Source organism: Dermacentor variabilis, chromosome 7 (assembly GCF_050947875.1).
Source record: "Dermacentor variabilis isolate Ectoservices chromosome 7, ASM5094787v1, whole genome shotgun sequence".
Classification (NCBI taxonomy): Eukaryota; Metazoa; Arthropoda; class Arachnida; order Ixodida; family Ixodidae; genus Dermacentor; species Dermacentor variabilis.
In genome coordinates, this window is record NC_134574.1 from 174539352 (window position 1) to 174566476 (window position 27125).

General features: G+C 43.9%; 1 protein-coding gene across 2 annotated transcripts in view; it reads right to left on the reverse strand.

Moving 5' to 3' along the window:
- LOC142588514 (uncharacterized) overlaps window positions 1-27125 on the reverse strand; it is a 210578-nt gene that overhangs the window by 6018 nt on the left and 177435 nt on the right. For both annotated transcript variants that reach the window (XM_075700330.1, XM_075700331.1), the window contains exons 12-16: window positions 15896-15999; window positions 14043-14142; window positions 12409-12490; window positions 9812-9926; window positions 9128-9244 (exon numbers count right to left, since the gene is read on the reverse strand). In XM_075700330.1, the coding sequence (XP_075556445.1) occupies window positions 9128-9244; window positions 9812-9926; window positions 12409-12490; window positions 14043-14142; window positions 15896-15999 (518 nt within the window). The remainder of the gene's footprint in view (window positions 1-9127; window positions 9245-9811; window positions 9927-12408; window positions 12491-14042; window positions 14143-15895; window positions 16000-27125) is intronic.

Sequence of the window (27125 nt, forward strand, 5' to 3'; positions counted from 1 at the left end):
TGTTACACGCAATCGGAGCTCTCAGGAAGCAGTTAAACGAGTGAATACAATCAGCAGATAGATGGAGGAAGGTGCTGGGGAGGGGCACTGACTTCCCTGCTATTATAGTTTTCTCACATCAACTCTGCCATCCCCCTATTTTGATTTTTTCATGCAACCCAGTTAAAACGATGAAATTTTCATGGCACTTGAATTTTGTTATAAGTGGATTCGACAGTATTACTTTTCCCAATACTTGCAAACAGCTTCAAGAACGAAAAAACATAGCGAAAAATTTTGGCAGCAGTATGTGCCTGCAATCTGGTATCTTGCTGGCCTATCATGTCAAACTGACAAATTTAGCTGTCCTGTACAGCTTCTCTACAACATGCCGCATATCACTACGAAGCCAGGCCTACAGGCAAAATTTTTTTTACCACAGAGCTACACAAGGTAAAATTCCCATCTGAGTAAGCTCCACATTGCCTGTACCATGCCTCGACAAAAAGCATTCGCGAAAGTGACTAAACAGAGAACATAAGATCATTTCTGTTGCTTTCAATAAAGGTTGCAGTATATTCATAAGCAGTCATTTGTGCGCATGAACATGCAGGCTATCTTCCCCATTTTCTTGCAGGTTGTAATTGGGTCTTGAAACTATATGCAGGCGGTAAATGGGTGTTAAACGTGAGCTGCTACTACTGTAAAGCTTACTTATTTATTGACTAATCTTATTTATTTCACAACACTGGAGGCCATGACAGGCCCAAAAAATGGTTGCAAAATTAAGACACAATTACTATAACTTGGGATCACAAATGAATAACGCCATCAACAATCAAAAAGGATTACATCCCAACAAATATAATATGTACTTGGTAACAAGCAAACTAGAAAACTAAAGCATTTTATCCAGTGCCATTTGAAAATCAGCCTCCTCAAAAATGGATTTAGCAAGAGCGTTGCAGTCAGAAATTGCCTGTGGAAAGAAACTGCATTTAAATACATTAGTTTTAGCAAATATTGGTTTCAGTGCATGATCAGGATTCTGTCGAGCCTTTCTGGTGTCTAAGGGTTTTACATATTGTTAAGAACGGCCAGCTGCAGTACAAGTTTGCCACGCAGTTGCGACTGTGGAAGCAACATCTCAGGAGCATCGCCGCCAAACTCTAGCCACAGCGTGACTAAATCGACTTTGTGTCGGGGAACAAGATGCGCATCCCCCACTCTCCGTCGCTTCAGCTAGGATGCGTTCGATGAAGCAGGCTTTGTGCTGAAACCGCCGCCAACCTCGAGCCTCATCGCCGTTGTGACGGAATGAGTTCGGCGGGCCACCTATTGTTCCCAAACTCCCCAACGCGAACCTGATCTGCTACGGGTGCACAAGTTGCCGCAGGAACGCCGTTTTGCGCTGCTTCCCACGCACCAGCCAAGACGCAACACAACGCGCTACCCGGAATGGCTCCGAGTTCTACGGGGCCCCCCTGACATCGGCTGCGGACCTTCGCACCTGTGTGTATGCGTGTGTGTGTCTAAACCGTGCCGCAGAGAGGCGGCTAGTTTGCGATGACTAAACGAACATTCGCATCACCTTGTATCGGGAGAGGACCGAGTGATGAAAAACCGCTGTTGTGCGGCCGCTCAGCACACTCTCTTTCAAGCAGTCATGTTAGACTGAAGTACTTTCTCAAACAGTCATGTTAGACTAATATAAATACTGTAAATAAACCCATATTTCTCGTTCTCGATGAGAAGCAGTCCTTCCCTTCATCAACGTCCTCAGCGTGGATAAGTTGGACGACGACATGGGCCAGCTACCTTCTAATTCATGCCCGACTCCAATCTTGACAACGGATCACGAGCGATGGGATTGAGCCCCCAATCCTGACAATATGAACGTATGGAAATGTCAAATTTACCTATCAACATGTTATGCATGAACACTATCTGAGCATTTTTTCGATGCGCCTGTAATGCTGTAATTCCTTGTTCTTGCATAAGTTCAGTAGGGGAGTCACGCCCTTTATAGTTACAAAAATGAATATGATAGCCTTTCTTTGCAACATTTCAAGTTTATATATATCCTGCTTAGTTTCAGGATCCCAAATTTCGGAAGCATGCTCTATTTTGCACCTTATGTAAGTATTGTACGCTAGTAATTTTAGGTTTGCTGGAGCTTTTAGTTTCCTTCTTAGGAAACAAAACTTTTTAATTGCTGATGCACATATATCTGAAGCATGACCTGACCAGGATAAGTTAGAAGTGTAACGCCTAAATACTTATAGCTAGTAACCTGTGCCATTTCTTGGTTACAAAGAGTATAGGAATAAGAATTAGGTTGTAACTTATGTGTAACTATTAATAAGACTGTTTTTGCATGTTAATTTCCATATCCCAAGTTCAACGCCACTGCTCAACCTTCAACAATTGGTCCTGTAAAACAGCATGATCAGCCTGACACAATACCGCCTTACATATAGTGCAGCCACCAGGAAAAAGTTTTATACACACTGTATCAGACAAATGAATTCTAGAAGAGTTGACTGTCGGGCTAGTTGGTCATCCATATTTGAAGTAGTGGCTTAGTGCGAATAAAACCACGGAAACAAGAAAGACGGACAAGGACAAGCGCTTGTCCTTGTCCGTCTTTCTTGTTTCAGTGGTTTTATTCGCGCTAAACCACTACTTCAAATATGTATCAGACAAAAATTCAATGAGATCATTCACATAAACTAGAAAAAGCAAGGGCCCGAGTACACTGCACTGAGGCACACCAGAAGAAACAGGGAGCACATCAGACGCACACTCATCCACTACAACAAATTGTTTTCTGCTATGCAAGTATGCTACAACCCATTTCACTAAGTAGCAGGAAAGGCCGGTTAAATTCAGCTTACATATTAGTTTTGCATGCAGCACCTTGTCAAATGCCTCGCTAAAGTCTATAGAGAATGCATTTATTTGCCCCGAGTGGTCCAATGTCATTATAAAGTCATGTGCAGTGGTGAGTAGCTGAGTTGTAGTAGATCTATCTCCCCTTGGTAAATCCGTGCTCATAAGGAGACAAAACTTTACTGCATATCATACTGACCGTTAATAAAGATGGGGACAGCGGAAGAGAACTCAAAAATGACATTGTTGGCAACGTTCAACTTGAAATATCTATTTGTTCTAAACTTATCGAACACATCGTAGCTATATAAGGTCTTTCTTGTCTAACAATAAAGTTTTGCTTCAGAAAAACTTCAGTTTGGCCTAGTTGGTGTTTATTGCATATCACATTGACCGCAAATAAAGGCAGGGAACATCGGCCTATAATTTGTTATCTTAAGCTTGTCACATTTCTTAAGAATCGGCACAACCCGTGCTATCTTCCAGTCATCAGGAAGCTCACTAGTGGTTAAAGAAAGCTGGAAAAGATTTGCCAAGTAGTCTGCAATCTGCACTGCAGAGCATTTGAAGAATGCAGTAGAGATGCCCCATCTTTATCCGTGCTATTTCTCACGTTCAATTTACGTAGCATAGACAGAACCCCCTCACTAGTTATCACTGGTACCTCTGTCATGAAAAGTTTTTTGTGTATGCTGTGGTTGTCATTGGGGAAAAAACCCCAAGAAAATATACACATTAAATGCACAAGCTGTATCAGCCGCGTTTTTGATAAGCTGATCATTTACTGAAATATTTTAGTTAGACTCATTTGTCTTTCCGAAGTAATGCCAAAATTTTGGTGGATCAGCTCTAAGAAATTCTGGAAGAGAAACTGCGAATTATGCTTTGCTTGTTGCACCTTAGTTGCCAATTCATTCCTCAGTCCCATGAGAGTACTCTTACACACATTTTGTTTCTTTGTCATTCGTTTTAGTTTATGTTTACTGTGGATGATTTCATGACTAACCCACGGATTTTTGCGATTTTTAGTAACCCTTCTCATAGGTACAAAGTTCTCAATATAGAATGACACTACTTGTTTAAGATTACACCATAGGTCATGAACATCCTTAAAATGAGCATCAATAACTAGTGTTTTCTCTAAATAGTCAATAATTGAGGTATCATCACTTTGTTCAAAATCTCTACGATTTGTCGCACTAGACCGACTACATCTTGCGTCGCAGGGACACGACCAGGTGAAAATAACAATTTATGGCCTGAAATACCAGGTTCAACAGTAATAGTACATTTAGAAAAAAATTAAAAGATTCACTAACAAAAAAAAGGTCCAAAAGTGCTTGCTCTCAAGTGAAATCACATACAATTTGTTCAACATTCAAAGTAAGCTTCATAACAATAATAACATCTGCTTTAGCACACTTACCATACGCCAAATGTTTTCAGTTAATGGATGGCAGGTTGAAGTCTCCTGTTATTATGATATTGACACGTGTACTTGTCTTTATCGGGTGACATGTTTCACCGCCTAACAAGTGTTATCGCACAGCGCAGGAAGCGCCTGCATGTATCGGAAGTTTCTGGAATGTTATCGATGGTTCCATCCGCTGTCTGTGACCGAACCTTTTGTAATCTGATTGCATGTGTGCGTTACGCGAATAATGTAGAACTTTGTAGAATGCACGCGGGTCCCAGAGATTACTCTGAAACATTCGACGACTGGTGTATAAAAGTCGACGCACCTGACCCGCTCACCAGATTTTCGACAATCGCCGACTGTGTTTGCCGCTCTTATTGTGCTTTAAGAGTAGCCTGTCTTGTGGGCACAGGTTCGCCCAATAAAAGCTAGTTTTGTCTTTCACAGTATTGCTACTGTGTTCTTTAATGTCACTACCACGTGACATCTGGTAGAGGTGTTGGGTGCAGAATCCTCTCAGATTCTGCCGCATCTACCCCGACGACCGTAGTTCCCGAACCAGACTTCGACATAAATCCAAGTCTCCCCATGATTAAGCAACAACAACTCAGAAGCTTACTTCGACGATACAAAGAGTGCTTTTCGACGTCATCAAGGATTCGACAAACGCCAGTCGCAAAGCATCGCATAATAACTGAAGAGTGTGCTCGACCACTCCGCCAGAGCCCTTATCGAGTTTCTACACGAGAGTGTGAGGCTATAAGGCACCAAGTCGACGAGATGCTGCGCGACGACATCATCCCGACGTCAAAAAGCCCGTGGGCATCTCCTGTAGTCTTGGTGAAGAAAAAGGACGGAACCCTACGTTTTTGCGTCGATTATCGTCGTTTGAACGAGATCACAAAGAAGGATGTATACCCCCTCCCACGAATAGATGACGCATTGGATCGGCTCTGCAACGCTAAATACTTCTCGTCGATGGACCTCAAGTCTGGCTATTGGCAAATAGAAGTCGACGAGAGAGATCGCAAAAAGACCACCTTCATCATGCCAGACAGCCTCTACGAGTTCAAGGTCATGCCATTCGGACTGTGCTCGGCGCCTGCTACGTTTCAGCGCGTAATGGACACGGTGTTAGCAGGATTGAAGTGGCAGACGTGTCTTGTATATTTGGATGACGTCGTTGTCTTCGCCGGAAATTTCGACAATCACCTTAGGCGGCTTGCGACAGTATTAGAGGCCATCAGGGCTCACTCTGAAGCCGGAACAGTGCCGCTTCGCTTACAATGAGCTTCTATTCCTAGGCCACGTCATCAGCAAATCTGGAGTACGCCCCAACCCGCAGAAGTTCCCGCAGCCAATTGACAAGAAGGCAGTGTGCAAATTCCTTGGCATGTGTGCCTACTATAGGCGCTTTGTCAATGACTTTTCACACATTGTGGAGCCGCTAACACATCTAACCAAATGTGATGTCGAGTTCAAGTGGGAAACGCGGCAGGCGGACGCATTTCAAGAAGTCAAACAATGCATGCAGTTGCCGCCGGTACTTGCACACTTCAACGAGGACGCCGATACCAAAATCCACACTGACGCCAGTAGCCTAGGCCTCGGTGCCGTCCTAGTCCAGAGGAAAGACCGACTTGAACGGGTGATATCTTATGCTAGCCGGTCGCTGTCAAAAGTGGAAGGCAATTATTCTACGAGTGAAAAGGAATGCCTCACCATCATTTGGGCTACAGCGAAATTCCGCCCTTACCTCTATGGCAGGCCATTCAAAGTCATCAACGACCATCACGCGTTGTGTTGGCTAGCTAACTTAAAGGACCCTTCAGGACGGCTGGCACAGTGGAGCCTCAGACTGCAAGAATATGACATCACCGTAATATACAAGTCCGGAAGAAAACACTCTGACGCCGACTGCTTATCACGCGCCCCCATCGATCCCCTGCCGCAAGACGACGACCCCTTCCTTGGAATAATAAGCGTGGAAGGCTTCACTAAACAGCAGCGAGCAGACCCGGAGCTAAAAGGCCTCGTCGAGTATTTGAAACGGAACACCGACATTGTCCCTAGGGCATTTAAGCACAGGTTGTCTTCGTTCACGCTACAAAACAACCTGCTCGTGAAGAAGAACTTCTCACCAGTCCGTGCCAGCTACCTTCTTGTTGTACCATCAGCGCTGCGTTCAAAAGTACTGCACGTCCTACACGAAGATCCAACCGCTGGGCACCTCGGATTCTCCCGGATGCTGTCAAGGATACAGGAAAGGTATTACTGCCCGCGTCTGACTGCCGATGTCGCCCATTACGTCAAGACATGCCGAGACCGTCAGCGACGCAAGACACGACCGACGAGGCCAGCAGGATTACTACAGCCGATCGAACCTCCTCGCCGACCATTCCAGCAGATTGGGATGGATTTGTTGGGGCCGTTTCCGACGTCAACATCCGGGAATAAGTGGATCGTCGTGGCGACGGACTATCACACCCGCTTCGCTGAAACTAAAGCTCTACCAAAAGGCAGCACAGCCGAAGTGGCGAAATTTTTCGTCGAGAACACCCTGCTGCGACATGGTGCCCCAGAAGTCCTCATCACCGACAGAGGAACGGCTTTTACAGCAGGAATCACCCAAGCCATTCTGCAATACAGCCAGACAAGCCACAGGAGGACAACTGCCTACCATCCGCAAACGAATGGTCTCACAGAGCGCCTGAACAAGACCCTCGCCGACATGCTAGCAATGTACGTCGACGTCGAGCACAAGACGTGGAATGCGGTCCTGCCGTCTGTAACCTTCGCTTACAACACGGCAGCGCAACAAACAACACAGATCACGCTGTTCAAGTTGGTTTACGGAACCCGACGGCGACGCTCGACACCATGCTGCCGCACGTCACTGATGAGGAGAATCTTGACGTCGCTACCTATCTCCAGTGCGCCGAAGAAGCCCAACAGCTCGCCCGCCTAGGATCAAGAACCAGCAGCGTACCGACAGCCGACACTACAACCTCCGGCAACGCTTCGTCAAGTACCAGCCCGGCGACCGTGTTTGGGTATGGACCCCGATACGCCGATGAGGACTCAGTGAGAAACTATTGCGATGCTATTTCGGACCCTACAAGGTCATCTGACGTATTGGCGCACTGGACTTTGAAGTCGTGCCAGACGGCCTTTCACATTCACAGCGATGCCACGCACGATCTGAAGTGGTCCACGTGGTGCGTCTTAAACCTTTTTACGGACGCTGATGAACTTTCTTTATTTTGTTGTTTTCTTTGCTACGAGTGCTTCTTTATTACTTTCGTTTGTTTGCAGCATCAGGTCGACGCTTTTTAAGAGGAGGATATTGACACGTGTACTTGTCTTTATCGGGCGACATGTTTCACTGCCTAACAAATGTTATCACACAGTGCAGGACGCGCCTGCATGTATCGGAAGTTTCTGGAATGATATCGATGGTTCCATCCGCTGTCTGTGACCGAACCTTGTGTAATCTGATTGCATGTGTGCGCGACACGAATAATGTAGAACTTTGTGGAATGCATGCGGGTCCCAGCGACTGCTCTTTAACATTCGACGACTGATGTATAAAAGCCGACGCGCTTGACCCGCTCACCAGATTTTCGACAATCATCTCTGTTTCCGCCGCTCTCGTTGTGCTTTAAGTGTAGCCTGTTATGTGGGCACAGGTTCGCACAATAAAAGCTAGTTTTGTCTTTCACAGTATTGCTACTGTGTTCTTTAACGTCACTACCACGTGACAATATTACATTGGCAAAACACTCAACGAAATGATCACACAATCTAGGACGAAAAGACACATCAGCATCAGGTGCCCTGTAAACCACACGGAGCACAAACGACAACTAATTTGTTGTGATGTTTAGAAACAAGCTCTCATGATTTTCGATCTGTTGCATAACATGAACATTTATACCAGAACTAGCAGTCACTGCAATTCTCCCACCACGTGAACCACAATCGCATCGATAAATGCAAGAACCAGGGGGAATAATTTCACTATCACAAATATTTCCATTGAACCAGGTCTCGGTCAAAACCACTAATTGAGGGCTGTAAGTGAGTAACGAAACTTCCAAGTTTATCTGCTTTGTTGACAATGCTCCTGGCATTGAAAGAAAGGATAAGCAAAAATTTATCTGATATCTGTGATCGCTATATTTCGGGTGCCTTGCTATCAGCAGTTACAACTGGAACATGTGTGGAAGATGCATCATCCCATAAGTAAAGCATTTTTCCAATGCAAAGTTTATTATTTATGAGTGACACTTTCTCTCCTGTTCTATCATGTTTCGTAGTTTGCCTCAGCCATTTTTTTTTTCTTAGGATTTCCAAACACTAATCATTTCGGATAAAAATGTTTCGTCCGTTCTAACTTTCCAGCTATGCTGTGCATCTTCTGTTTCTCAAGACCGTCCTGAAAATAAAGAATAACCAGGCTGTTTGATGAGGATTTTCCAAGCTGGTGTATTCTAGCTTATGGGCAATAAGAAAGTGTCATTGTCAAACTGCAAGGTTGAGGAGAATAACATTCAGCAAATAGAATGCACTGGCATGGCCAACAAAATCTTGTGTCCCCACACAAACAGTGCTCCAAATTCTCTTGCAAATGAGGTGGAATGCAAGGAAAGATTAACACTGAGATTCATCATACCCTCTCAGAAAAAGAGGCACTAGCAAATGTGGAGGAGCCACATGCAGTTTCCAGTGTCCTCTCTCACACAGGCAATCTTGATATCAGAAACGATTCTGTACAGACTATATCAGGGGGTACTGATGTTCAGACATAATGACCGCAGCAAATGGCCACTTCCTTACCTCTCGGTTAAGTGGCCTGGGTATGGCACCGGCGCCAGCTCCGGTGGACTTCCGAAAGAAGCCAGAAATCCAGCCTATGTGGATCCTGCCATCTTGAGAACCCAGGCTGATGCCTGCCTGTGAGAGCATCACAGAAAAGATTTTTGTCCACAGTCTGTTTATAGAACTTCCTCAGCTGCCTGTCAAGTTATGCAAACTACACAGCTCGGTGATGGCTTTGTGAAGCAAAATTAGAGACAGAGTAAAACAATAACTGTCACTGTAAGCTGCCAAAAATCGAAATGCACAACATCCCACATAATACAGGAATATTCAGTTTATGCAAGTGGTGTAATCAATATTCTTGTAGTATTGGGTAGCTCCATAACAAAATCAAACGTTGTGTCAAAGAAATGCAGTCAAGGGCAAATTTCCAGGCAATGTTTTCCTTCAGATCACTACCATTCATTCTTTAGTGCTGGCCACTGGACCATCATATTTTGAGGGTGCCAGTGTTGATCAGCGCAAGGGTCAGAAATAATAAAAGGAGAACAGGTGTCAAGACTGTTTCGTTTTACACATTAGCCTAGCATTGCTGCACTATATGACTATCAATATTAATTAGTATAAAGTGGCGTATGATCAGCATTGCTCTAAACAATGGCAAAATTAGAAGAAGAACAAACAACACAAAGAAACGCTTGCCTTGTCCATTTCGTCCCGGCTGAAGTCCAACACACGAGCTAGTAGTCGGACCACTTCTGGGCGCTGACCCTGTGGACTGCTGAAGTAACCCAGCACTAAACTTTTCATTATTTGCCTGCACAAAGAAAGCAAATGACTTCGAGGTGATTTTTACATGCAAAAGCGTGTTTTGCTCCATTCCCAGAATGTATTTCGATAAGGGGAGCACGTGCACTTGTGATCAATTAAATTGAATTCTTCACCATGTTTTAAAAAGAAGATATCAGGAATATGTGGCACTGTGCAGAACTGAATATGCTGTGCTGGGCACTCTGGATACAATTCACGTGGGCTACATTGTGGATCAGAAGAAGCAAGCCAATGAGAAGAAAATTTGCCTGCCTGGTTTCCTGTTTCTTTTCTGTTCTAATCTTTTTTTCCCACTTCTTGCATTATGTAAGTGCATTATACAAGGTGTCCAACTGTTACAGGCACTTTCAGAAGAGACTTAATGAATGAATGAAATAGGCACGCACCATACAAAAGACATTAAATAGGACCTTTAAACAATAAAGAGCTAGTAGCTCCACAAGAAATGTGTAGAACACATGAAGAGATGCAAGAAGCAGCTTAGGGACAACAAACTGAGTAATCCATACCAGCCAAGGCAAAGGTTAGGTTTGTATACATCTCAGATTATTTCTATCATTCAAGTGTCCCGGCTTGTCTTTGCTTATTCAGAAGTCTTATCAGGCAGCATCTCAAACCCCTTCCACGGCACGAGCCCACCATAATTTAAGTCACCTGAACCACCTTAAACTGGTCGTGAAAGAGACTGTTTCACTGCATGTCAGTCATTGTTCTTCGTGCAGTTTTCAACAGATTGGAATAGCCTTCCCACAGACAGCTCTCCTTCCCTGCCAACTTAAAAAAGCCACTGAAAGCATCTTATACAAGTAACTGCACCAAACGCATCATGTGAAAATTCCTCAAACCAGCTTTTTGACGTATGAAAACTAAATAAATCTCTATATCTTGTCAAATGGTAATTAGAGGTTCCTTTTCATTTTGAATGACCATGCATTAAGTGAACTCTTTGTCAATGCTCGTGCGCAATGCCAACATGCCCAGACAACGATCCAGTATGCGAGACTACATCAACTGCAACGGAGGTGTTCAGGGATGGATTCGAGGATGGATCCGACACACGCCTTCAACCGGCACTCGTACCGTATAAAAACCTGTCAGTGTCAGCAAGGAACTTCATTAACCTCGCCTAGATGACTGTGGCAATTTTTCAATGTACCAGTTCCAAGTTATTAAATTAGAATGAGCTGCTTAACTCTTTGCCTACGATGGAGAAAATAGCTCTCTTTTGTAGGTTACACCAGTTTTCTTTCTTTCTGAAGGAACTACTGCACTCAATATTTTATGTACTAATACATACACTACATAATCTTTTCCATAAAGAATACATAAATACATAAACTTTTAGCACATAAAAGTTTTATGAAGAAGATGTTTGTCATAAAAAAGATATAAATTGTCAGAATCAAGATTGTGGGATAAAATTGAACGAAGTTTGTAATGACATGCTTGTATCTACTAAGAAAAATATGTAACAAAAATTATGAGATATATAAAATGTATTGCCAACTAACAGGCACAATCTCCGAAAAAATCAAAATATTTCATTGAACAGGTATTGGGCATGCCAGGCTGCAGCCGCTGATGTTCCGGGCTGGTTCGCGTCATCATCGCTCTCAGAGTCCAAGTCTGATGAAAAGGCAGCATCCTAAAACTTGCTGTTGCTCGATCCATCGATAAAAACAGCCTCAGGGACAGCGGAATCATGAGATCTGTATTCTTTCGAAGCACAAGTGCCGTTACCGGAGGTGGCCATTTTCACTTCCTACTTTGACGATCGCGAAACTTTGGAGCGCATTCAAAAATGACCGCCTGTTGGAAAAAAAATTTAACTGCTCCCCCCATTCCCCCATTTCCGGGACACGAACATATAGTTCTCTTTCATGTCCGATGGCAAAATGCGTCTACGAGACGCGCAGAAGGTCTCAAAAGTGGCGTTTCAAACCATTCATAGCGGGCTAATGATGTCCAATGGGTGTGGTATGGAAAGAGAGCGAAAGCCGGATTCCAACATGCATAGTAGTCAGGTCAAAATTTGTCAGCCTACACAAGATGTTCTGCACCAGGAGTTTCTAATGAAGCTGAACACTCCACAAAACTTGGGTGGCTGCATCCATTCAGACGCACAAAATCACAGTTGTCAGTTCAGCTACACTAGCTGTTTTACAGGCTGCCATAAGATGCGAGGCACTTTGTTCAAGTCATGGTGTACAATGAAAAAGAAAAACAAATATGTTCAGGTATAAAGGCATTTATTCCCACTAGGTGCGCCATCCAGCTTTCTGCAACAGATCCACAAATTCACTCTGGTGAAGCAAATGGCATCAAGCTCATTTTCAATGTGCTGACATCCCGTACAAGTACTATTCAGTGCAATTCAAATTTCTGTTTTCAGGTGAGCAAAATTCACGCAATGAAAGGTTAAGAAGCCCAATGTAATCTCAAAGAAGATCATTCAGGCAGAGACGTACTTGTCAACTTTTCCCTCCGTCGTGCTCCGGACAACGTGCACCTCTTGACGTATCCTCTCCACCTCAGCTTCCCGCTCCGAGACTGCAAGTGACAGAAAGCACTGTTGAATATGGCCTGCATACTTCCATGCAAGAGGTGTTGCAGCACACACATGTTGCCATCATGCAATGACCGCACATACACAAAGCACTGAATGGTGACACACGCAGACCTTTTCAAAACAGCCACGCACACAGTCCATGCACAGAAGGGAGGATGATGCAGCATCTGGGGCGGGGAAGTGAATATCACACAGGTACTGGTGCCACACCTGTCAGACCAGTACCTGATGTAATACTCAAGCCCAGGCCCAGTTCAGGGGGAGGTCGTCTTCTTGCAGATGATGAAAATGTTGGAACAGCGGCTGGGCAACGCCATGCTTCATGCTTTTGTACATCTCATGGAAGCAGCAATGTGCATGCGCCAGAAGTGGACAAGTCCTGCCTGCGCTATGGTGACAAACCACAAGACATCTTTCCAGTGTGTTCTGTTTTGTTAGGCACTACGATCTGTTAATTACAGGTTCAGAAAAAAATAAGCATGTTCCTGACCAACAAACCCAAATTCACATTCAATACATGCACATGTCACAGCTTCACAAAAACAGCTCTGCTTAATGCAGTACCCTTAGCAAATGATGTGGATTAACTTTCTTTTCCTGATCAATTTATAACTAACTCCTGCAGGCATTGTGCCTCCTCAGTGGAACTGCTATATTATAGGCCTAGGTGTACACAGTGTACAATGCTTGATATCTCGAGCAACAACACCTCAATGTCATAAACGTGTATCAACTTTGTTAGGTGCTTCTGCATTTAGAGATAACCTGAAGCCAAACCCCTACATAACGTTTCACTACAGCCAACATCGAAAAGCCCAAAGACTATGTATACAGGCAAACGTAACATCAAAACAGGGAAGAACATTCAGCGTTCAAATCATGCACTGTGAACCAACAATGCCTGCGAGGCGCTCTCATCATTCACCAGTTGAGCCTTGCCACTTCTAGGAAAACCCAGTAATGCAGTAAGGTCAGAAATGAAAGTTGCAGATGTCAATCGTTGGTGAGCACTCCACCGCAAGGGATAAACTGCAGGCCAAGGCATTGGGAAACAACACCACGGCCAGCAGTGCCAGTTTGAACAAAGGCTCGTAAGGCCAGGGGAAAGGGAAGAAATAGAAGCACAAGCAGTTGCGAAAATGTGAAAAGCAACAGACAAGACAAAAAGAACAAGAACGTGTGCACTGGTGGTGGTGGTGGTGCAAGTGCGCCATGCATGGGTGGGCCTCCCCGAGACAGCATCTCATCTGGTTCCCCGGGCGTCCCTCATCTCCCCAGAGATACCAAATGAGATTAGGCCTCGGCAGGGCGCCGGTGCAGTGGTGTCTCTCCCCGGGGCAGTCACCGTGCAAAAAAACCTCCCGTTGCCATGACCAAGCTGAAAACCCTCCCAGTTTCTTGGGGGGTAGTGCCAACGCTTCCGTGCTTGAGCCGTCAGTGCAAAAGAAACGAGAATAGAGGGACAGGGAGATAAAAAGAAGAATAGGTGGAGGGCACAATGCTTTGCATGCTAAACTGGGCCCGAGGACTCACGTTGTTGCTTCAGTGCCGCTATCACCTCCTCTCGGCGGTCCAGCTGCTGGCTGAGGCGCTCAGCAGCTTCGAGAGCATCTCTGCTTCCTTCTAGTTGCTCCTACAGGTTGGTTAATGGCAAATACACAGACACTGCCAAAACAGTTTGTGGATATACAAAGAGCGCAAGAAAGGACAGTCACTTTTCGTCCCTCCTGAAGCCTGTCTTGTGATAATATGATAACGCATTCCTAATGTTTAGTAAAGACTTGCTTACAAACCCAAATTATAGTGCACAAAGCACTGCACAAAAGTAGTCTTCGTCAAGAGTGCATATAACATAATGTTTGAAGAACTGCTGCCTGGCCAAGTGGCAAGATTGCCAAGGTGATCATGGCAGGCAAAAGGTGCAAAAGGTTTAGAGTCATGAGACAAACAAGGATAAGGCCGCTCTAAGTGCACAAGCATGTAACCCATCTGGCCTCCTCTGTAAGTGGCCTGTTATCTTTTGAGGAACACTACACAATCTTAATAAACCTAGCAAGCTTCTTGAATTAGTTTTGAGACAAAATATTAACAGCACAAGCTACGACAGCCAATGACAAAGCTTTCTCTGAAATTCAACAGATTGAATCCTATTAGCTAGCAGCTTTCAAAAGGTTACAGACAGATTAGACGTACTCAAGTACAGTGAAACTTCATTAAACCGTAGTTGAATGGAGCTCGGAAAAAGTGCGTACTAAACGGTAGTACTGCTTACCCGAAATAGCATGAGATCGCCCACTTACTGTCAAAAACGGAACTCGGAGAGAGTGCGGTGAAAGGGGAAAAAACATGCAGTATTTATTCACTCCGTGCGACAAAAGTGTTATTTTCGTTTGATGCCGTGGCAGCCTAGCAGCGACGACAGCGGCCTCAAACTTACTGAAGCTGCGAGCCAGCTTTTTAGCCAGCCCCCTCTTCTCAGCAAGCACTCGCAAGGCAGATTCCTCGTTGGTGTTGCATATTCTCCATGCACGCGGGCGGTAGCGCGGCAGAACTCACGGGGCGGCTTTTTCATTGCAGCGTGCTTCTCTTGTCGCGACGATTGCATTCATGAGGCTGACGTAATGTGCAGCTTCTGCCACTGTCAGGCCTGAATTGCCCGTGCTGTCACTTTCCGTGTCGTCCTCATCACCGTTGCTAGTTGACACTTCGGCAACAACAGAGGCAACGATGGCAAGAAGTCGAACCTCGTAGCCGACATCCCTTTGCGGTCGCAGCAGCGCTGCCGAGTAACTTCTTTGCATTCCAAATGCCACACACTGTAGTCAACACTAGATCCCTGTCACATGCGAGCACAGACTTCTTCGTGTCATGTTCGATAGCACGAACAATGTCTAATTTTTCTTTTATGCTGAGCACCTGGTGTATTTTTTATCCGAGCTTCAGTATGACACTAGTCCTCATTTGCATGACACCACAACTCTCTCTGGCATGGTGCCAAAATGATGCTGATGTGGCTTTATACGCAAGTGCACAGGGCGCTTGGAGGCCGTTTTTCTGATCTCTGAGGCTTGTTCTGCTGGTTCCGGGCCGCCCAATGGAGATGACGCACCGCGTTAACCGATACGTACACAATAACCTGGTACGGTTTATGCGGATACAAAACACATTATGTTCAATGGCCTCTGAGTCGGAGATCTGACTTTACTACTTTTAAAATGAAGCTACTGTTTAAGCGGGTATGGTTTAACGAGGTCTTACTGTACCAAGTTCTTCATCGCACTGCAATCCAATAACTGCTTTAGGCTACACAGCTGTGACACTGACATTGCATTTGAGTTTCTGCTCCAGCAAACTTGGGCATTTCAAAGGCCTTGATGTGGACACACCTGTTTCTGGGTCACCAGGGCAACAAGCTGCCGAGACTTCTCCCTCTCCAAGGATAGCTGGGACTCGTATGAGGAGCGCAGCAACTGAATCTCTCTGTCCTTCTCTGCAAGTGCCAGAAGACAATAAGATGTTACACACAAAGATAAAAACAAAAGGTCTCTGAAATGAAATGTGCCACGCTTCAGTGGAACTCATTCATTGAAAGTAGGGTTCTAAAAGCAGCCTACGAGTATAGGCGTCAAGAGGCCAATAGAAAAATGTAGGCTATATCAGAAAGTCCATGAAAGAAAATATATCACATTTCAATTGAAGTAGGAGCATTCCTTCATTCCTCAAGAAACTAAACTTCTAACATATAAAACCCTCGTTCGCCCCAACCTCAAATAGGGCTGCACTGTATGGAATCCATACAGATACTGTGACACCAAAAAACTAGAATCATCACAAAAAAAAAAAAAAAGGCAGTGCGTTTTATTTGCAGGAGATATGACAAGGACTTTTCGCTGTCTAACTCTCTTCCCCACTTGGTCTCACTCCTCTAGCAGAGCGTCGCGAACTGGAATGCCTGAAATTCCTTCATATGTTCAATTCTCATTGTCTCTCCTCTCTAGATACCTATTTGACGTTTTCCAAACCCTGATCTATGAGGAGTCACAATGCACTAAATATCTGAACCTTTTTGCCTGCACTGATTACTTTAAATACAGCTTATTTCCAACAACAATTGAAGTCTGGAATTCATTACCAGGCAACATCTGCTCACTACCACTGAAACAATTGATGCAAGCTTGTTCATAAATGTTTGTATGTTTGTTCTTCATCCCACTCTTGCAATAGCCTCATTGAGGCTGCAGTATGTATAAATAAACAAACAAACAAACAAACAAACAAATATAGTTCTAAGGCAGTTTTATGAGCTTAGGCATGAAAAGGCCGATACTAAAAGAATGTAAGCTGCGGCTAAGGACAACATACTGGAGCGTATATCTTGAGTAAAACTTTCTTGTAAACCACAACTTTGGTATTCCAATTCAATATATGCTTTTCATAGGCAAAATGAGATTGATTCATTGGCTGAAGTGCAAGTGCATCAGGTTTGCAGGCAAATCAAAACTCTTAAAACATGGCAGCTAGAATGAGTAAAACAGAGACGTCAAATGCTCCTGAATAAAACGTACATTGTGCACCAATTTGGACGAAAAACTAAGTGTTCCTCTCACTGTTGTTCATGAAAAATTGCGCTAAATGTGCCCTGCGCTCAAGGTCAGCTTGCACGATTCCTTGTCCTTTTGAGGACACTTGAGAGGCTAGACTTGAAATGATGCTTAACTCCTTGAGACGTGCTTGCCCTCTCGCTCATTTTATTCAGCACCCACGAGTTTAACAAAGACCAACTAGTATGAGTGGCAATGTCAGCTGAGTCAAACACATACAATATCCAAAACATGCATTTGAACTAAACCAGAGAGGAAGACACGACTGCTGACTTCACAAATCTCTTCCCAGTAATTTTGCTGCAATGGCAACGTGTCAGTTAGCGGTGTGCTTCATGGCAGAACTAGGGTGCCTCGATGCTCCCGCTCAGGTGGTGCCACTCCGTGAGTGAAAGGGGTCATGCCGCCCCCATTATTCTGCCCACTCCTCTCCACCGTGCCAGAGGAAAGCACAGAGAGCCCTTCGCAGTAGTGTGTGCCTGGAATATGCATTTTCCAGAGCAACAAGCATTCTAGAAATTAATGGCTAATGACTTCTTTTCCTAGAGACCCAAAAGGCTTGTATGGGTTGTGAAAATTAAGAGACCCAATGTCACACTACTGCCCAATTATTTGCGATTGCCGTTGTGCGTCTGTGCTTTTAGCTCATTGTTGGGGCAAAGCACTGTGCAAGGGAAATGTATGGTTTGGTTGATATGTTGTGTTTTGGCATTGACAGGGGCTTAACATGGAGCTCTATTACTTCCTGTACGCCAGCATGGTGTTGCTCATCTGATGCATCCGCTGGTGCGTTGAACACCATGCAGTGTTTGCCACTATTATGATGTACATGGAAATCATCAGTGTTTCTAGCCCACCATATCGTCTCCTAGAGCGCATACCATTCTGTAGCACATGCCAGGTGACCGAGCTTAGATACAAGGAAAATAAGAAAGGCTAATATTTAAAGTAGGCAACAAAACACGAAAATTTCTTTTTGCATGTCATTGTGCTTCTTGCAAATGAACTAATTTTATTTTCTTCAACTTTTGTTGCTTTAACAAGAGAAATAATTCATGTTTTTAATTTATTTGCAAGGTGCAGATAACAGTGAAATGTAAAAATTGCAGGCGCAGACCAGGCTTTATTCCAGTCAGCAGTGCGGCAGTTCTCACTCTCCACGTTGATGTCTGCCCACTTATATTTCTTGGCTACTTTATCTTTAAAGGGACACTACAGTGAAAAATGATTTCTTCTGCATCAGTAAATTACCGTTCTACAACACCAGAAACACCACTCTTAGAACGATACGATGTTTGGTAAGCCAGAAAAAGTGCAAGAATGAAATACGGGTGGCGGCGCCTACTTAAGTTCCCGCACCTGGGGGCTGTGACGTCTTGGATTTTGATGGCACCTTCTAGGGCCTACTAATTATATATAGCGGTACAGATTGACTACATTGTGTTCTAAAGAAACCAAATATTAAAACATGCCAAGTTTCGGGAACCTTTATTCAGCCAATGCAGCCCAAATGCGAAAACATACTTTGGAATTCATGATGTCACACTGACATACCGGCGCTGGGGTTTTGGCGCGAAATTTAAATACTGATACTTGGTCCTTCATTTTCTCATCTAATAATCAAACTATTTTTTTGAAATGACGGCCTGCAGGGTTCTCAAACAATGCTTCATTAGTCTAAACTGATTTATTGTTTCGCTTTAGTGTCCCTTTAACACTATCAAACTGACCAGCAGATGCACTTCGAAGACATCAACTTCATGGTATGGGTTGTAACAGCGCACACAAGACAGGGACAACAGATGAATAAAACGACGACACAGCGCTGACTCTCAACTGATTTTTATTGAAGATATGTCTAACATATATATATGTAGGAGCCATTTGATAAAAACCATGACATGCACAAGATACAGATATGCGTCGAGGCAACTGCGACAAACTGACACAATCAAAATTTACATAGGTAATGCAGTTCCTTGTCATAAAGAGCGATAGAAGGTTCACTGATACACGCTTTGTCCCTAATCTTTATATTGTGAGCTTCGGCGATCTCCCTTGTCATTTGGTTTGCGTGTTTAAAAATGACAGTAGTTTTCTTAAATTCCGGGCGACACCCGCACGACTTGCAATGCTCCGGGAGATGAAGTGGCGCAACCCCTTGCAGAGATAGCTCATGCTCTCGAAGTCGAACATTCACACATCGCTTCGTTTGTCCCACGTACTCTCGACCGCAAGATAATGGGATGGCATATACGACCTGCTTTGCACAATTGATGTATCTGTTCACATGTTTTACAGTGCATTTTCCCTTCCCTTGCTTTTCCTTCAGAAAATTATCAAGTAACGGGCATATGCGACCTATCTTTTGTTTCGCAGAAAAACGAACATCAATATTGTACCTTGACCCAATGTTCTTAAGCCCGTGCGCTAGCTTGTGTACATACGGTACAACTGCGTTTTTTCTTTTTTCTTCTAATTTGGCTTGAATACCTTGGTCATTTGTGCTCTTGACGCCGCGAACCATACTTTCACTCACAGATGAAATGATCGCTTTGGGGTAATCAGCGTCCAATAAACGAGTTACTTGATCAGAAAAAGCAGCCTTCGTCATATGAAAACACGACTTTTTTAAAGCAGCATTTAGGATAGACTTCGCTATAGCCCGCTTCACTAATTTGGAATGACCAGATTTATAGTTCAATATGGGCTTAACCGACCTGGGACCATATTTCCAGCACGCATGAAATTTACCAAAAATTATTCTCAGGTCAAGAAACTGCAGTTGATGGTCCTTAGGCACTTCGAAAGTAAAATCAAGGCCCATGCCGTGCTGCCTGAACTCAATATTGTACCTTGACCCAATGTTCTTAAACATTGGGTCAAGGTACAATATTGATGTTCGTTTTTCTGCGAAACAAAAGATAGGTCGCATATGCCCGTTACTTGATAATTTTCTGAAGGAAAAGCAAGGGAAGGGAAAATGCACTGTAAAACATGTGAACAGATACATCAATTGTGCAAAGCAGGTCGTATATGCCATCCCATTATCTTGCGGTCGAGAGTACGTGGGACAAACGAAGCAATGTGTGAATGTTCGACTTCGAGAGCATGAGCTATCTCTGCAAGGGGTTGCGCCACTTCATCTCCCGGAGCATTGCAAGTCGTGCGGGTGTCGCCCGGAATTTAAGAAAACTACTGTCATTTTTAAACACGCAAACCAAATGACAAGGGAGATCGCCGAAGCTCACAATATAAAGATTAGGGACAAAGCGTGTATCAGTGAACCTTCTATCGCTCTTTATGACAAGGAACTGCATTACCTATGTAAATTTTGATTGTGTCAGTTTGTCGCAGTTGCCTCGACGCATATCTGTATCTTGTGCATGTCATGGTTTTTATCAAATGGCTCCTACATATATATATGTTAGACATATCTTCAATAAAAATCAGTTGAGAGTCAGCGCTGTGTCGTCGTTTTATTCTTCTGTTGTCCCTGTCTTGTGTGCGCTGTTACAACCCATACCATGAATCCCAACCAACTGGCCCAACTTGCCGTTCTGAGACATCAACTTCAAAAAGAAACTGTGGTGACAGAAGCTAAGGCCAACAGTGTTCCTTTTCGGAGACGAGGCATACGGTTTGCTGGGCACAGCTGTATACATAAACAATGGCTAAGCTTTTGACAATGACACATATTGAGCATACTCTGATAGAGCCGATGAGTGCTAAGCAAAGTGGAGAATATAAGTATGAAGGCTGGTTTTTCAAACACTTGAACCTGCACTGAATATTTTCCATGAGGATGCACTAGTATCAACTTTGCCTATAGTTCCCATTTTTAATAGTCTATTGTGTACTTATGATTTAGGCATAAAGAAAGTTTGACCCCATGTACACGTGCTTCCATTACTGACTGCCTAGTCGTGCATCTTTTCCAACTGCTCCTCTGCATAAGAAGCAAAAGCAACAAGAAGAGGTGGTGCATGTGAAGCCTTTGATGAAAAAATGAACATATGATGCAAAGAAGAATTCTTGACTCTGCACTTGGTCGAAATGCTCCCCTGAGGTCGCTGAGTGGGCACTACACACAGTGTTTGAAGCAAACTATATGTTTGAGGTATCTGAGGAAAGTTCCCTAAAAGTGAAAACGAAGCTAGACATTCTGCTAAGAAGACACATCTAATCAATGAAGACCGTATCGGCAGCCCTTTCTAGAAAAAGAACCATAGCAAATTTTTTATTCACAAACATCATAGCAACTAAAAGTTTGCTTGTTAACCCTTAATGGACACGTGTTGCCTAAAGGCAACAACAGAATATTTCTTGTCAAGTTTCGGTACTGAGTACGAAGTTTCTGGCTAACAGTCCTCGAGCAACACTGAACAATAGGCCTCATTTGTTGGTTTAGGGCAGGAATACGGAACAAGGAAGGAGTTTGGCACGTGACTTGCTCTTGTTTGAGAGCACGGCCAGAAGAGACAGACTGATGCAAGATCTCCAGCTGTAGTGGCACCACACGTAAGATGTAAAGCAAATTAAATGTGCACCCACAGTTCACATATGGTGAGAGCTGTCTATTGAAATTCCAGTTTCTTACAGTTTTCTACCTGGCGTTTGCTCCTACTGGGCAAAAAGTTTCCGTGAAAAATACATGTATTTTCTTCTCGTTGATAGTGCTTATTCTCTATATGTTTTGCACATTCACATAAAAAATAAACATTCTTGGGGGGCATTTATACGTCTCATCCTTAAAGGGTTAAACAAGAGTACATGCGACGCTCAATAAGATGGGCTATCACCTCGAAAGAAGGCCTTATACCTGAGAGGAATGTTCATTATTTAAATAGTGGATATAGGTGTATGTGTGTACAAAGCTTTGTTTAAAAATAAAGTGCACGCCTTTGTGGGAAGTGCCCCAACACGTCTTCTATTTAATATGTGTAGGTGGGAACACAACCATTTGTGTCTATTGCCGATATCAGCTCAAAACCTTATTTTTTAAATTAAAAAAAACATTTTTTTAGCTTTACACTTATCACAAAACCCAACTGCACGGTAGCTGTGATCATGCAGTTCTGTCAGTAGACACTCGAATATTATTTCTATAATGTACATGAAATAATACTTGATTTCATGCTGCACTTGCCGAAAAGAGTGCGGCGCATGTCGCATTTGCATGTAATTAAGGCGACCATGCATATAATGCTAGAGGGGCTGTCAGTCTCTCAGAAAAAGAAGAAAGTATATATTACTATTACTATAATGCAAAGTGATGCCCAAAAGAACCAGGAAATAAAAGCACATGACCATGTGGCCTTATTCATAGAGCCCGCGCACTGCCCTTGCAATATAAAGTTAAAATACGAGTGCGTGCCCAATTTACTCGTCACTGCCAATGTCTTTAGCAAGAACGGCATTGTCCTCCGCACCACCAAAGTTATTGGGACAGCCATTCAGAAATGTCCGTGACACAACTAAACACGGCAAAGCCTTTCAAGCACTAAGCAGTGATACACCACGTGACCTTCAAAGACTGCTCATGCGATTTTGAAGACCACTCAAGCGACATGCCTGCACACCAGCACCTATCATCTTTCCGATGGTTACGAAGTATACACCATAACCACAATCATGCGGCACTAAAAGCATTGCATAGCAAGAGAAGAAAGATGGCGCGAAATGAACAGTGGCCCCTCACAGCTGGTGCACTCTTGCACAAGGTGAATGGCCCCGCTAGAGAAAAATGTATATATGGGGTAAGGAGTACTGTGACATCAGTACTCCTTACCCCAAGCAAGCGAGCGTGTATCAAGGCACCTCATTCAGAACCACTCACAAAGTGACGCATTAAAGCAGGGCTGCTCAACATATGGCCCACAAGAAGAGTTATATCGGCCGGTGGCCGCGTTTTGCCTCAAGGATGTTGACACCCTGAAGATGAGAACTGTGACCTTTAAAACACACATCTTTGTTTAGCGCTCAGTGGCAACGAAACAGTTCAGAACAGAAAACGAAGATTGTCACCGGAGGCATGTCAGTGTCGAAGGCAATGTTCATTCATTCGTGGAGTGTCTGTTTCTGCGGTTCAGCAGGTGGTGACGCTCACTAACCGACAGGCTGTGTGGGCAATGTTACAGCACTTGCAGTTTCCAGATCACCATTCTGAAAAAGTGAGTGCGCTTCCAAAGGAGCGGAAAAAATCAACCAAGAATGCCGAAAATTCAACAAGGACTGGACGAATATGTACTTCTTTGTTGAAGATGTGTCAAAGTGCATCTGTCTGGTGTATCGAGAACCCTTTTCTGCACCAGAGGAGTACAACAATAGACACCACTACGAGACAAAACACTCTCATCAATTTGGTGTTCTTTCACACACTCACAAAAAGACGAAAGATGCGGATTTAAGGCGGAAGTTGCTTGCAGAGGAAGGTAATATTACAAAAGTAAAAATACATCTGAGGCAGCTATGAGGGTGTCCTTCCAAATATCCCAGCTTATCATCCATTTTGCTGCCTGTTCACTGGTGGCGACATCTTCATGGAGTTCCTTATGATAGCCAGTGAAGAGATGTGCCTGGACAAAAGTTAACCATTCAAGATATGAGCTTGTCAAGAATGACAGTCCACAGATTTGTGCACGACATTGCAGATGACTTAAGGCACACTGCAGTAGTTTGCCTACTACTCTCCAGCTTTGGACGAGCACACAGGTACCAAGGACACAGCTCAGTTGCTTGTTTTCATTCGAAGTGTGGATGAATTTTTGTGTTACTGAGGAATTTGCAGAGCTGTGTTCCACGCATGGACGAACAACACACATAGAGAAACTCGATTTGCCGTAGGAAAAGCTTGCAGGTGTCTGAACAGGCGAGGCTCCGGCTATGGTTGGAAAGAGAAACGGAGCCGTAGTGTTGCGCGACGCATGCAGCGGCGAGGAACTTAAGAAGTACCACTGTGCGGCTGCACGAGGAAGTGCTGTGTGTTAAGGATATAAAATTTAAGCATGTGATTAGGATTGCGACATCAGTCATCAGTCATCAGATTAGGATTGAGACATCAGTCATCAACCTCACACATTCTCACAGTTTGAACCACAGATTTCAAGAGTATATGCAAGTAGTAAAAACCAACCACACAGAAATCCCCTATCACACTGAAGTCCGTAGGTAAGCTGCGGTAATGTTTTGAGTCACTTCGTGGCGCTCAAAGACAACATCATTAGTTTTTTAATACTTTTGTTACCGATAGAAATGCGGTCATTTTCAGTGCTTTTATGTCTTAAGATTTTACTTCAAGATGTAGTAGTCACAATGTACACTGCGATACGGTCACACACCCTGTGAACGAGGCACCAACACTATGCCAAATTTTTAAAGCCGACTTATCAGCCTCCGAAAATAACCTCACGAAGACATGAACAATTAGTAAGAGGCCTTCTGATACACCAGCGAACGCCGGTTGTGGCCTAAAGACTGAGTCAGAGTCCAGAGCTATCAAAACTCAACAAAATATACTCTTCAAATAAGGCAGCTACATTCATACAAGCCCGCTTTGGCTAGGCACATCACAATGCAATCCAGATGGGTATTAACAAAACTCCGAAAAATAAGGAATGACAAGCACTAAGAGTTCAACACATACAGTACAGAATGAATATGAGCACCAAGTGTCCACTCGTATTCACCCATGTTGGTCTTGAGCCAGACATCCTCGGCGTAACTCGAGGCAAATCTCAAGGAAGGAACTTCTTCCGAAAATGCAGACGCTCGAGAAACTTGTTGGCCAGCTTGTCTGGCAATCCCCTTCTTCTGCAGACGGTCGGTCTATGCGTCTAATATGTTCACCGGTGCATTCTCCTCTAAACTCCTCAGATTCCGGTCTGGCACTTATACAGCCGCCTCCGCTGGCGTTTCTCGAACTTTCTGACAGAGTCGTACTCTTATAGCATGAACAAAGCCTGGGAATTGTCTAGACATTTCTCGCGTTTTCGGCTGCGGCCACAGACTTGTCTTTGAGGAGGGTGGTGACTCATTCGTTGGTGCATGCTCTGGCTGTTGCTATCCCCTTTCGCTATGCTCGCCATGTGCCGAGGTCTGAGAGGGTGTTCTGGCGCCTGCCCTCTCTCTCCTCTCTCTGCTTCGAGTATCTTGCAGAAGTTTCTAGTCGCCATTGACCATGTCGGCTGTCTGTGGCATATTCGCCCTCGCACCTCTAGTCGAAGTTGTCCAGGGGCCGACATATTCCTTTGTTGGCTTGGGTGATACACGGCGCGCACTTTGATTATGCGCACTTTTGTGACAGATGCATCAAATTATAGCTTGATCACTTGTGTTTTGAATCGATGTATAGCAGTAATAATTTTTCAGACAATTTTTGAGAATTCTAATGTTATACTTCGAAGAAGCACCTCAAGAAACACGAATGAAAGTAATAATTTGCTATTTTTAGTATAAGCACCGAGAGTAAAAAGAACCTGAAACATACAAAATATGTACCTGGTTACTAGTTCACAACTTGTGTAAGTCAGATCATGCAAAAAAAAATTATGTAGATTTGTTGGAGTCAATATTAGTGTCACATAGAGACACCCAGGCTATCAGGAAAGCAGTAGCTTCACAAATGTGGATATGAGTAAGCTGCTATTGTACAAGGAGTATTTGTTTTTGCTAACAGCAGCAGGCACCTGGTTTGCTTTTTTTTACTGCATTCTTTAGGCTCGCGAAGTAATGGTTGCCAAGTCAGGCAGCATGCAGAAGCCTCCTCACACTTGATTATTGCATTCCATCAGCTTTTATGTGCAAGCAAGGTGGTCTAGTGTGTTCCAACTAGTGCTTGAGTCTCCGCATGCTTTGTTCAGTTCCTGTACAGTAAGGTGGAGTGTTGCCCAATATTATACACTTGCATAAGGACACTTCCATGGCCGGTGTTCCAAAATATAGCATCGGTCGAAGGTCGGTCTTAAATCGACTGCGTGTTTTCGTGGAAGTGAAAACTCCACACGGCGCGAAGGATTGTTTGTAATCATTTGTACATATGCTGTCGAAGCATTGATGGATAAAAGCAGCCCATGATGGGAAAAATAAAGCTGCAGTTCTATTAGTTGAACATAATTATCAAATTAACAAGCACTCATGAACATCTATTGCTGTTTGAGACATGGTTAAAATAGCCTATATGTTGGGTCGGAAAACTGACAACCCATGAGAAGCTACTGTGTCTTCATTCAGAAGGGTTTGGGTGTGAGCTAGTTGGTACAGATCATTCATATTTAAAACAGCGCCAAAAAACACAGACAAGGGGGGACACAGGACAAGCGGGAGGACACAGACAGCACTCATCCTGTGTCCTCCCTTGTCCTTGTTTTTTGGCGCTGTTTTAAATATGAATGTGTCTTCACCACTGCTGTCATTTTAGAATTATGTAAACAGAGTCAAACAAAGTGCAGATTTTGCATCTTTTTATTGGCGAAGTGCCAGGAGAATTGGAGCTAATTTCGATGATACCTCCAGTCAAAGTTTTACTTTGCCAGACTTCCCAATCTGCCAAAAATTGTCAAATCTGACAAATAGTTAAAGCTCAGTCATAATTTCAGACGGTACATGGTGTTGAGAGCAGAATCCCAACAGAAATTTTTAACACATAGAAAAACTTCATCGATTTCTATAGGTGTGGTAAGAAAGTAGTTAAGCGATAGAGGGAAAATAATTCCAGAGCTTGAAGACGACGAGTATTTATGAGACTTAGCATTCCTCACGGATATACAGTATTTCTGCGTGTATGACCAGCCCCAAGGTCTCAAAAATTTAGCAGTAAAGTGAAAGTGAGAATTATATGCAAATTTCACCTTGAAGTGTGGCTGCACGGCAATGTGCAACACGCTGCCGTGAAGCCACACCTCAAGGCAAGGCTCCCTGCCATTCAAAGTTTCGTTATCTCCTATGGAACCCCGCCCTTCTCTCCCCAGCTCTGCGTGTTGAAGCTCCTCCCCTCTTTGAAGGTTGCCCATTCTCC